This window comes from Emys orbicularis, chromosome 4 (genome assembly GCF_028017835.1).
Source record: "Emys orbicularis isolate rEmyOrb1 chromosome 4, rEmyOrb1.hap1, whole genome shotgun sequence".
Taxonomy (NCBI): domain Eukaryota; kingdom Metazoa; phylum Chordata; order Testudines; family Emydidae; genus Emys; species Emys orbicularis.
This window is the reverse complement of record NC_088686.1, coordinates 109,572,769-109,585,173: the sequence shown is the minus strand read 5'-3', so window position 1 is coordinate 109,585,173 and position 12,405 is coordinate 109,572,769. Positions and strand designations below refer to the sequence as shown.

General features: G+C 39.3%; 1 protein-coding gene across 3 annotated transcripts in view; it reads left to right on the top strand.

Moving 5' to 3' along the window:
* Positions 1-1,029, top strand: part of LRP5 (LDL receptor related protein 5) — a 206,345-nt gene extending 205,316 nt beyond the window's left edge. For all 3 annotated transcript variants that reach the window (XM_065402655.1, XM_065402657.1, XM_065402656.1), the window contains exons 21-22: positions 91-188; positions 768-1,029. In XM_065402655.1, the coding sequence (XP_065258727.1) occupies positions 91-188; positions 768-1,029 (360 nt within the window). The remainder of the gene's footprint in view (positions 1-90; positions 189-767) is intronic.
* The last annotated feature ends 11,376 nt before the right edge of the window (positions 1,030-12,405 follow it).

The window sequence follows — 12,405 nt, the reverse complement described above, 5'->3', positions numbered from 1 at the left end:
ATTTTTATACTGTTTTTCTCTCTGTTTCTAAGTATTGTTCCATAATGAATTAAACTGAACCTCTGCCTTATTTGTTCTTAACATCCACAGATTTTGAACCCACCTCCTTCCCCAGCCACTGATCGCTCCTTATATAACACCGAGATGTTCTATTCATCAAACATTCCTTCAACAACAAGATCTTACAGGTACAGATCAGACGGAAAGCTTGGCATTTTCTTAGGTTGGGGTCTCTTTGGTTTTGTGCCTAGGAAAAAACCCAATCTTGTTCAAAGCTTCACCTTTTAAGGGAGAAAAAGGGGTTGTTTTTTTCCTCTTTGATTAAATGGCACGTCAGACTGTGGTTACTCTTGTTACTATATCAAACATCCGCTTTATTTGCTTGTGCTCTTGTCCTAATGCAACTGTTAATGTTTTCATTGTTCAGAAATGATGTGAGTGATTGGTTGGGGCTTTAGAAATCGGGTCTAGAGCTTTTCACTGCTAGGTTGCTGGTTATTATCCAGCCAAAATAGACTCTATCACCTGACGGCAGTTCAGCACCCTGTGCAAAACAAGATAAAGTGGTTCTAGTTTGTGGCACCTAATTCTCTTATGCTCCTTTGAAAATCCCATCTGTAACACCTGTGCTTTGGAGGTCTTCACTCCGGCACCTTTCATCTACATTTAAAATTCATTTAAAAGTTTTTTTTGTTTTTTTTTTTAAAGAAAAATTTTTTTTTAAAAGAAATTTGAACACTACTAACGCTGAGCTGTTAACTTTTCAGACCCTACCTTATACGAGGGATAGCTCCGCCCACGACACCATGCAGCACAGATGTGTGCGACAGCGACTACACCACAAGCCGGTGGAAGGCCAACAAATACTACATAGATCTAAATTCAGACTCAGACCCTTATCCCCCTCCCCCCACGCCTCGCAGCCAGTATATGTCGGCAGAAGAAAGCTGCCCTCCATCTCCCGCCACAGAGCGAAGCTACTTTCACCTCTACCCCCCTCCTCCGTCTCCTTGTACAGACTCCTCATGACCTTAATAGAAGGAACTTGTCTTTTACTGTAAATATTTTTAAATATGAACAAAGATTAAAATATATTTTATGATTTTAAAAATAAATAGGGGTGGGAATTTAAAAAAAGAAAATGTGAATAAAAATGGATGGGGTGGGGCTGTGAAAATGTGTACAGTGGAAGAATATTTATAAATTTGATTTTTTTTTAATTTAATTTCCATTCTTTTGTGCCATAATTGCCTTTTTTTTAATTGAAGTCAGGAAACTGACTAGACCTCCAAGGGACCGGGGCGGGCGGGGAGGAATGAGGATGTTGAGCCTTTGTGGGTTTTTTTAAGTCCCCTTTTTAAGTCTGTAAAATGTATGTTAACGTCTCTCTCTCACACACACACACACACACACACACACACACACACACACACACACACAGAAAGGTTATTCGAAAAAAAGAAAACAAAAACAATTGTTTCAAAAAATAATTTGTTCACTGCCAAAAAATTAATAACCAAATAATATTTTTGTTTAGAACGTTGAATGAAAACAAACAAACAAACAACCTTCCTCCTGAATGTTCCAGTTTGCAAACGAGCCAGTTGCGTCCCAGAGGAACCCAGGCACTAAAAGAGGCCTGGATTTTGAACCTTGCCCTCTATTCACTCAGCACTAGTCACTCTTGCCAGTTTGACGTGATGAAACAAGGTCCTCCATCATTCCCTAGCAGCCACTTCACTCTAGGTGGGCATGGGGCTACAGAGCCATTCCCAGAGAGATTGTGGGGGTCAGCCAGGAAAGATCTGTTATAGCTAAGTTAGTCTCCTCTTTCCTGAAAAATGGTAGCAGTTCCGTCACCTTTTTCCTGAAGTCTGGAATTTATAGTCAGTTCTGTATATGTAGCTCCCGCCCCTGTATTTAGCTCAGCAAATTGCTTTAGTTCCAGATGTCCAGATCCCAGAGTGTGGGGTTCCAGTGACATGCCAGCTCATATTTATTTCAATAGGAAAGTTTTAAGATTAAATATGTATAGAGGTAGAACAAAAAAAAACCCAAACAAACTCTCACCCAACCAAACAACCCACACACATTAAAATGAGTTTAATTTTACCAAAAGGCAGCAAAAATAAGGACTTTTTTATTTTTTCGCTTTTTTAAAATTAACTCTCACATTGTAGAAACTGATGTAATGCCAAGACAACACCACAAAAGAGATCTGTTTCAGGCATTTAACGTGTAGCACTTAACACAGGGGTTCTCAAACTGGGGGTTGGGACTCCTCGGGGTCACAAGGTTATTACTTAGGGGGTCGCGAGCTGTCAGCCTCCACCCCAAACCTCGCTTCACCTCCAGCATTTATAATAGTGTTAAATATTTAAAAAAGTGTTTTTAATGTATAAGGGGGGATCGCAACTCAGAGGCTTGCTGTGTGAAAGGGGTCACCAGTACAAAAATTTGAGAACCACTGACTTAACAAGATGATAGCTGGGCGGTTATCAGTTCCTTTTACCAAACTTACAGACATGAACTATCTTTCTCCTCCCTATAGTAAAAGGGCTCTGCCATTGCACAGTACTTTTAGAAACTGTCTTTACGATGGCAGCCATAATGTGGACATGTAGTCAAAATACTTGAGAAAAAAACTGGCTATACAGATCTGCACCTGTTTTTACAGCTGCTGAAGAACAGATGCCGTCGGCCTCTGACAGACTTAACATCATTGACAGAAATGAAACCTTTTCATTTTTGAACTCCCAAGTTGGATTTTTATTTTAGCAAGCTTTTTTTTTTTTCTTTTTCTTTTTCTTTTTCTTTTTTTTTTTTGAGAGCGATAGAGAGACCGAGTGAGCAAGAGCAAGGGGAATCCTCCAACTAAGGGCCAAAATTCTTCACTTGCATCCTCAGTGTGGATTTAAACTCCAAACATCCTGATCCTGCTACATTCTCAGATCTCACTGTCTGCTCTTCCTATCCACATGGATCCAAGAACAGAATTTTGCTCACTGTGACTGGCATTTTATTAAAAATCTGAGAAGGCGCTTGGGTTTGTTAGCTTGGTTTGTAAAATCCCTAGCCTCTCTGATTTGGATTCAGCTCAGAGGAGAGGCCTTTTGTTTGCCTGGAGTAAAACAGAACAAAGTATTAAGAATTTAATTTTGCAGATCAACCCTATACTAAAAACACTGCAAAATGGATTTTTTTTCCCATGAACGTTAGCTGTTCTGCAGTATGTCAGGAGAGAGGAGGTCATAGTGTCTATTAACCTTAGAGTGACTCTTGGCAGATCTCTGGAAAATGGTGTGAGCTATTTGGCTGAATGAGGATCAAATTTCATGTCATAATGTTTCAGTCAAGATTGTAAATAGAAATCCATGGGATATTTTACATAAAATATCCCTTGTCTAAAGAAGAGCTTACACTAGTTGGAGACTACAGTCTAGTTATGTATTTTTCTCACATCATTGTATTTAAGTGTGTGTGATCATTGTTCCTCATTTGTTAATGAATTCATAATTTTAGTAATGTCACTTTACAGCTCTTGCTTAGAAATATGCAATGTTACATTTCCTGTGTCCTTGTGATGATGCTGGATGCAAGATTACATTAATTTTTTTTTTATAAACCACTTCATTTAAAAAAGAGAACCACATTTTTTTTAATTGTAACCACTTTATCTGAAAACTTATTTCCTATTATGAGGTTTGGGGTTGAGTTTAAGGAAACTGTAGGAATTTTGCTCAGACTTTGTTATCTTGACGGTCAAATTCAGACCTGACTATGGGAAACATTTCTGGATATGTATGAATAAACAAAGCATGTACAGTGCTTGAAAACAGCTTTTAAATTTCAGTTGGAAGAGCAGAGCCTTTTGCTGTGATAACCAGTTCACTGAGAAATGACCTTATTTGAGACACTGGATGATGGTCAATATCTGAGACTGTGTTTTTAGAAGTCCTGCCCTGCTTTATTATTATTATTGGCTTAGTTATCGATCCTAAAAAGAACATGTTTAAGAATTAAACATTTTGTTTAAATGGAATGTAAAGTATTACTTCTAATTGCTGGAGACTGTGTACATCTGACACAGGTTTCCTACACTGCCAGTATCCTAGAAAAGATGTCCTATTTCAGTAAGAGGGCCCCAGCTTCCTGGAAATATGACGCAACTTGTTCCTGTGAATGTACTTCCAGCCTTTTGAATTTCAGGCTCCTCAACTGAGCAAAATAGGTGCTATTTTCCTCTAGATCAGACTGACAGAGAACTGGAGAGAAACTGTTAAATGAAAATAATAGGTTATGGCCATTGGATATTGACCAAGCAGAAAATAAAATGTGCGGAGTGTTTTTTGGTAGTTTTGTACGTCCAGTTTTATTAACCAAGTGTGCCTTGGGAAAGATGACAACAGTGTTTGCAGAGAGAGAGCTCTTAAAATCTGCAGGAAGATGCATGTGTTTGGATTGCCTTAGTTTGAGCAGTTGTGGTCTTAAATCAATTTAGCCTGGTGTTTTTCATTTTCCTTGTGATCATTATTATTCACTGTTGCAGTATGTTAGCACTTCAGCCAGTTTAAGCTAAGACAGACCTGTGTCTGGTGTGTAGCTAGTAATGGGCAAAGGATGTAATTAATCCTGTGCCATATTTAACAGACAGATGTACTAGGAAAGTGGAGAGAGAATGAAAGAGAGACAGACTCTATTTACACTTGTAAAAGGAACAATCTTATGTGGTGGCTACACTGAGATTTGCCCTGGTTACAACTGTTGATATAGATGGAGCAGGGTAATGCCGTAGTGTAGACAGACAAAGCTGCTATAAATCATGGTTTACACCAGTGAAGTTACTCCCGTTTCAAGCAGGGCTAAGGTGCATCAGGGCAAATTGTGGCGTACATTGGCTTTATACTGGTTCAGCTAGATGGGTGGCCAGCCACCCATGGTTGAAATTCCCAGTAAAGATAAGGCCTTTAGTCCACAGATAGTTGTTCATGTTTGGAAATCTTCGTTAATACTGCTTTGAGGTTTCAACTGCCATTTCAACTCTGCTTCACTCCAATCTGGAGAAACCTCCAAAAATCACTAAAGCCAAGACAATACAAACATGTATATCCCAGCGAATGGTGATGTTTGCCTCACGGTAGTGCCCCAGTACTGTGTTGCTTTATTTCCTCATGGTGATCCCATCGCTGTCTTTTACACTCCTGGTATTGATCTTTCGGAAATTCCCAGTTCCAGGCCCTTGTTACATCTAGCACTAATTTATAGAAGCCATTGGTCCGCGATCTTTATGGAAAGTTCTACCATCTTCTACCAGCCTTCTGTCTTCCTTTGTGCCAGGTGGTGCCTCCTGCCTGTCCTTCCATTTCAAGACAGGGATTTGGTGCATCCCCAAGATCTGTGGTGGATTAGTGTACACTAGTGAATGGGAAGCTGGGAACAGTAACACTCCGGAGCCCCACTTAGAGGCTAATCCAGAGCCCATTGATGGCAGTGGAAAGACTTCCATTGACTTCAGTGAGTGTTGGATCAGGCGCTACGTTAGGAAGGGGAGTTCTATAATACCAGAGTCTGTTGTCAGTCCTAGTGCACTTACCAGTTACCACTGGTATAATTTGCCCTTCTTGTTTGCCCTGAGCATTTTGAAAGGTCTCCTCTGATCCCAGTTACTCTGATGGGCATTACACTGAGCCAATCCAAGTGAGTAGCTGTGCTTATAATTGAGCTACAACTGATATCCGTTAATGTCAGGAAATTAAAACAGAAGGCAGGCACGTTCCCGATCATTAAAAACACACACAAGTGCTTGGCATGGAGCCCTGAATTTGAAATATCATTTTTGATGTTAGGCAGGACTGAGGGACATAGTATAAATAATACCCTTATTTGGACAGAGCATTGTATGCAAGCCACAGCCAAAAGGGGATGGTGGTTTACATGGTCAATTATTCAACAGTTTATAGGTTTAAATGATTTTGAATATGTTCCTCAGTAAAAATTTGACTCAAACACAAAAGATTGAAAGAAAATTTGTCTACAGAGAAGGCAGGTTTAACTGGCCACTGAATAACCAATAATCCTGGCTACAGAAAACTCACTGTGAGATGCCCAAGAATTCTAATGCAGCTCGTCTCTTAGACATAGCAAATACTGCATTTTGGTTTCTTTTTGTTACGTTGTTACATTAAAAACCCTTGGGCCATTATTCTGATTTTATTGAACAACAAGATCTCAGTTTTATATTTTAAAATGTAAGAAGTATCTGAAACGAATACTAATATGCATACAAATTTTGTAGCTCCTGTAATTTGTTTCCTTGCTCCGCTTTCTGTAAATACCTTGTTGTAACTAGTATTCTGTTCTTCTTTGAGACTAGCCAACAGCTCTGTGGCATTATGACCCCACCTGAGAAGGCTCTGAAATAGGCCCATCGCCCCTTGTCTGTGTTGGACCTAATGGTAGGGCTGGTGGAAATGAGTCTGATACAATAGTCCTCTGCCCCCCAAAATTAAAATCCATCAGTCCCAGGTCCAAAGATCCCAAATTTACTTCCAAGCTCTCATGGCAATACCCTGCCAACTCTTAGTTGGTCCATGGACATTATTGAGCTATAATGACCAAGGACCTGATCCTGACTGATTTCAGTGGGGAATTAAGGCCCTATTCTGCAGCATTGACTTCAGTGGGCAAAGAAACAGATTGCCAACACACTGAAGACCTCACTGATCAATCCCAAGCAGAATTTTTAGATTGACCATCAGGTATGGAGACATGTCTGGATTGTGTTTTCAGAGACAGAAAGCAAATTTGAAACCTCGGGTAGGTGACTGACTAATTCACCAGCACTATATATTTCTGAAAACTGAAGCACCTGTCTCTAGATCAGGAACATACCATGTTCTAGTGCAGTTATCATCTGTACTTCTTCAGGGTGTGTGTGTGTGTGTGTGTGTGTGTGTGTGTGTGTGTGTGTGTGTGTGTGTGTGTTGGAGAGAGAGGTACTCCAACTTAATTTGTAAAATGTATTTGCAGGAGAACACTGTAAATATGTACTGAAGTATTTGGTTGCAATTAGAAACAAAATACTTGTGATATCAAATGGAATATATCAATCACGCAGATAAAGTAAAATTGCTTAAAGCAGGAGCAGTGCTTTGCTGTTGTACGTGAAATTTGGAGGGCATTGTAAAGAGAAATCTAACCCAGACAGCTTTTTTTATCTTATCTAAATATACCGCAATTGCTGCTAATGTAAATGTACGTGAATATACAAAGATTACGAAGAATTGTTACGATAAAAAGAATCCCTCACATCAATCTTTTATATTTATATTAAAATATGTATTCTGCAAACAACCTACATAGTGTAGCTTTATATTTGTATCATTTTGTAGAATTCATTGTCACAAAAGAAAACCAAACCAACATTTTAGTGCCTTGGGTATTTTAAACAGCTCAGCATATTGACTGGGAGAAAACAACGCCTTAAATTAAGTGCCCCAGTATCATTTCTTGATTGTGCCCCAGAGGCTAGTTTTTACAAAATGTTGCATATTAGTGTAACAGTGTGCTTTTGTGCCCCATTCATTCCAAACAGACATGCCCATATTATGGAATAAAATTAAATTTATTTTGTATTTCTTAATGTGGACTCTGATAATTACATTGATATTTTTGGAGCAAATATTTCTTAATTTGTAATATTCTGTGATTTTTTTTTTCAATTGCATTTTTTAAAGTGAGTTTCGGCTACTTATTTACCCCTTTTGTAAGGTCAGATTTCCATAATTTTATATAAAGGAGTTATGCTATCTATTAAAATACATGATGTTAATTTAAACAAATGCCTATAGTTTGTTTTAGGTATTTTTGACTAAATTAACATTTTCAGGTAGTCACTAAAATGTTTTTGTCATTAATACCATACAATTTAAGTCCTTGAATCAGAAACCAATTAGTTATTAAAAATTATTCTGCAAAGTATGTTTTTCTAGCATTAACATAATGAAAAAATTAGCCTTTCAAAAAACTACTTTATGTGGAAGGCTTTCAAAGCCAATAAACAAACCATTTAAATATTAATAATTTTCAGTTCCTGACATTGCAAGTTGTGGTGTTTCTTCAGGATACCAATACCTTTGTTTGAAGTTTTGTGTATAAATAACTGTAAAGTTAACAAACTCTGCATTTGTATTATAGATTTTGTGGATTTTGTTTTGTAATAAAATATTTTTAAAAACAGATTTATTTAGCAGCTCCATGATCTGCTGACAAAAGTGAATCCCAATGGGACAATTGACTGGATTTTTACAGCTTTGGATGACCCAGCACTTGAGTAAAGGGTAGTACTCATTATTATGTTGTATGAAATTCAATATTCACAATAACATATTAAGCTAAGGGAAGGGGACACCCATGAAAAGCATAGCCCGGTCCACACCTGAATTAGAACTGTGATATAGCTATAATTGTGTTGAGAGATATACACACATTACCATGGCTTTCGTGTCAAGGGTGAACAGAGGATTTTTTTTATTTTAAACTTGTGCTACACACTAGTTAATAGGGATAGTCTATATGCCATGATTTGCCTAACTCAGTTCTGTAGAAAAATACGACCTCATTCACAAGATATGGGGAAACCCAGCTACATTCTGCAATAGAAAGAGCAGCTGTGTTTAAATCTGGCTGTAGCTAGCAGTTTGGGCTGTGGGGGGAGGGTTAATGATGAACAGCAAATGAAATTCAAAAACGTTGAGTTTGTGCCCTTTAAGTATTCTTTTATTAAGAAAACATTAAAGGATGTTTATTTTAAGGGAGTGGGTTTTTTTTCCTGATTTTACCTGAGCTATACCAGGCATGTCAAGCTCAGTCTGCCCTAGCTTTGCTGGAACACATGTCGACGGTCATAGAGATGAGAAGTGTCATACCTTAATTGAAGAGACAGGGTTTTAAAGCTTTAGCTATGACATCCTTTCTCCCAAGTGTATATTAAACATTGGAGTAAACAACTATTAAGAATCCCTTCTCCTCACAATTGCTCAACTTTGTCTTTGTGGTATCAATATTTCACTAGTTCTCCAGTCATCTTTCTCCTTTCAGTTCTTCTTAAATCACATAGGGGGAAAAAAGTACATAAGCTTAATTTTTTCCTTAGCTGGGTCACCTTTAAGTTCCCCCTTTCAATACAAAGAGTGGTGTAAAATGGAACAGACATGTTGTAACTGTGACCTAAGTCAATTGTAATAATCATGGTTGCAGACCGAGAAATACCACAGACAGTACTTATATGGTCCCTGTCACTGTTATCTGAGCACCTCTCAACACCCCTGTGAGGTAGAACTGTGCTATTGTACCCAATTTACAGATGGAAGACTGAGGCACAGAGACTATGAGACTTTCCCAAGATCACACAGGAAGCCTGTGCAGAGTAAGGAATTGAATCCATGTTTATTGAGTCACAAACTAGTGTCAGAACTAGTGGGACAACCTTTCTCTCACCTTCCCCTATTGCAATAATAATAAGAGTGGGGAGGTTGTAATACTTCTGTATTTGGCACTAATGCAACCACTACTTGTATATTGTATCCAGTTCTGGTGTCTAAAATTCAAGATGGATGTTGATAAAATGGAGAGTTTTCAGAGAAGAGCCCTGAGAATGATTAAAGGATTGGAAAACCTGCCTTTATAGTAATAGATTCAAGGAGCTCAATCCATGTAGTTTAATAACAAGAAGATTACAGATGACTTGATCAGTCTGGAAATATGGACATGGGGAACAAAAATTTGATAATGGGCTTTTCAGTCTAGCGGGCAAAGATATAAGTTCCAATGGCTGGAAAAATTCAGACTAGAAATAAGGTGCAGTTTTTTAACAATTAGAGTAACTAATCATTGGACTCTCAGCCAGTGTAAAACGGAAGGTTTATTAGTTGACAGGAACAAGCCGTAGAACAGAACTTCTTAGCACAGAAATCAGTGACTTTCAGCCAGGTCCATCTTGGGGAGTCCTGGGCCAGATGGCCTGGACTCCCCTTCTTCCAGTCCCCCAAGCACACTGCCAGCTTCCAGTGACCTGACCTCAGACACCCCTGTTGCTCCTCCCCTTGTCTTTGTCTCGCTTCCCAGGCAAAGAGTCACCTGGTCGGCACCTGGTTGCATCCCCCTCCTGGGTCTCAGGTTACGAAGGGCACTGGTCATAGCATACATGCAAACAGCTGGAACAGCCTCACCTACCCCAGAGATCTCAGCCAAAGTCACACATCCCTATTCCCACCACCGAGGTATTGATGCAGCACAGAGGGAAACTGAGGCACACATTCATGCAAAACAGTAAAACTCACATAGGCTCAACAGTAAGACTCACATACAACATAAGGGAAAATCCCCACTTTGTCTCACCCTTTTCCTTCTCCTGTGTGTTCCATTTCATATGCACTTGTCTCAAAAGCATGTAACACTTTGGATGACTGATTAGGGAGTATCTTTTTTAAGTAAAATAACTTTGAAGTTGTACTGAATGTCTCACATTTTTCTGCCAATACACTATTTTGAGAAGGGGGAAGGGTTTTAAGTGAATCTCTCAGATTCTAAGGCCAGACGGGATCACTATAATCAGCTAGTCTGACCATCTATGTAACACAAGCTATAGAATTTCACCCAGTGATTCCTGCAGAGAAGAGAGTTGTTCTTCCTAACTACCTAAGTGAACAAGAGCATATCTTTGAGAAGACACTTAGAGTTGTTAGTTCTGCGCTGGTACCAGACTGAAAGCCCATGGACACTGGAATCATGAGTGTTGGATTGAGATTCACTTACTCAGCAGATAGGGCTAACAAATATTTACTAAGGCAAAGCAGGCAGCAAGTAGTGATCAATTACTCACAAGTAGGAAACTCATCAGGACCATCTCATCACAGTCACCTCCAGCACCAGACAATGCAGCTTCAACCTCCCTTTGTTACACAAACATCTATAATATTTAGTTAACTTTTCTTATACAATGTATCAGTCTCTCATTTCCATGTTAACTCGCCTCCTGCCTCAATACAGTTTAATTTTAGTTCAAACTGGTCCTTTCTAGTTACTTTATTTTTTATTGTTCTCACAAACAGGATTATTCTGCAAATTCTTACACATGCACAGTTCTACTTATGCTGTTAAACATTATCAGAACAGACTCTTAAAATCCACAGCAGGCCTAAATGTGCCTTTGCTCCCATCAATGAGTGGCATCACTGCACCCTTTCTCAAACCCACCAATGTGCCTCACTCCTGACCTGGAGGAACCCACTGCTAGTGGTGAAGGAATAGTTCAGTTTCCAGACCCATTTAATCCCTGGCCACCTTTGCTGAGCTTGCCAACTAGAAATGGTGACACTTGTAATGTGAACCCCTATCTACTAGCAAATTGGGTGAGGTCACCTATATATTTCAAATGAGCCATCATGTGGCAATGCCCTTTGAGTTGCTATCAACCTAAACTGGATTTGAAAAAGAACAGGCTCCATTTCCCATTGCTGATCACCTGAGATATTGTCACCCCATTTTGTCTATAAATATAACAGTCTTCTGTTACATCAGTCTAGTATCTGGATAAAAATAACAGTGACAGCAATGTTCAAACTCTGTCCATTTTAAAAACAGACTGGTTATATATATGATCCTGTTAAAATGCACACTGTTATGCAACACCTGTTCATTGCATAGGATCCTTTAGCAGCGTCCTGGCTGCTTGGAAATGAGCGGTTTGACACCAGGTAAGTTTTTCTTTCTTTGGAGTTTCAAAGAAAACTCTGGAGTTTCAGAAAAAAGGTCAGGTAAGTGGACACTTGGTTGAAACAAAATTCAGACATAACCTTGGGGAGGAACTTAGGATGGAGACAAAAGCATATATTTTCCTTGTGAAGAACCATATAAAGAGGGTCTGCCCCAGGGGCACCCAACTCACCTACCTTCCTGGCCAAAGTGACAGCAACTAAAAATGCAACTGTCATGGACAGGTGGGACATGGAACATGTCACCAAGGGTTCAAACAGTGGTCTGGTAAGTGTTGACAGGATACGATCGAGGTCCCATTGAGGTGTAGGTTTGACTACTGGCAGAAAGGTCCTGACCAGGCCCATCATGAATTTTACTGTAGTTGGGTGGGTGAAAACAGAACATCCATCTAACCAGAGGGATTAATCGCTGCAAGATGGACCCACAGTGAGCTAATGGAAAGGCCTGAGGTTTTTAGAGACAGGAGATACTCTAGTTGTTTTAGATTATCATTTTAGATTATCTGCAGTGCTTGAAGAAGGCTGATTATTCTGCACCCAGGTAGTTGAAAATTTCCTACTTTGGGTAAGGATAGCCTGAATGGGTGCCGAAGAGAAGCGTCCCATTTCCGATGCCCATCCAAACCAC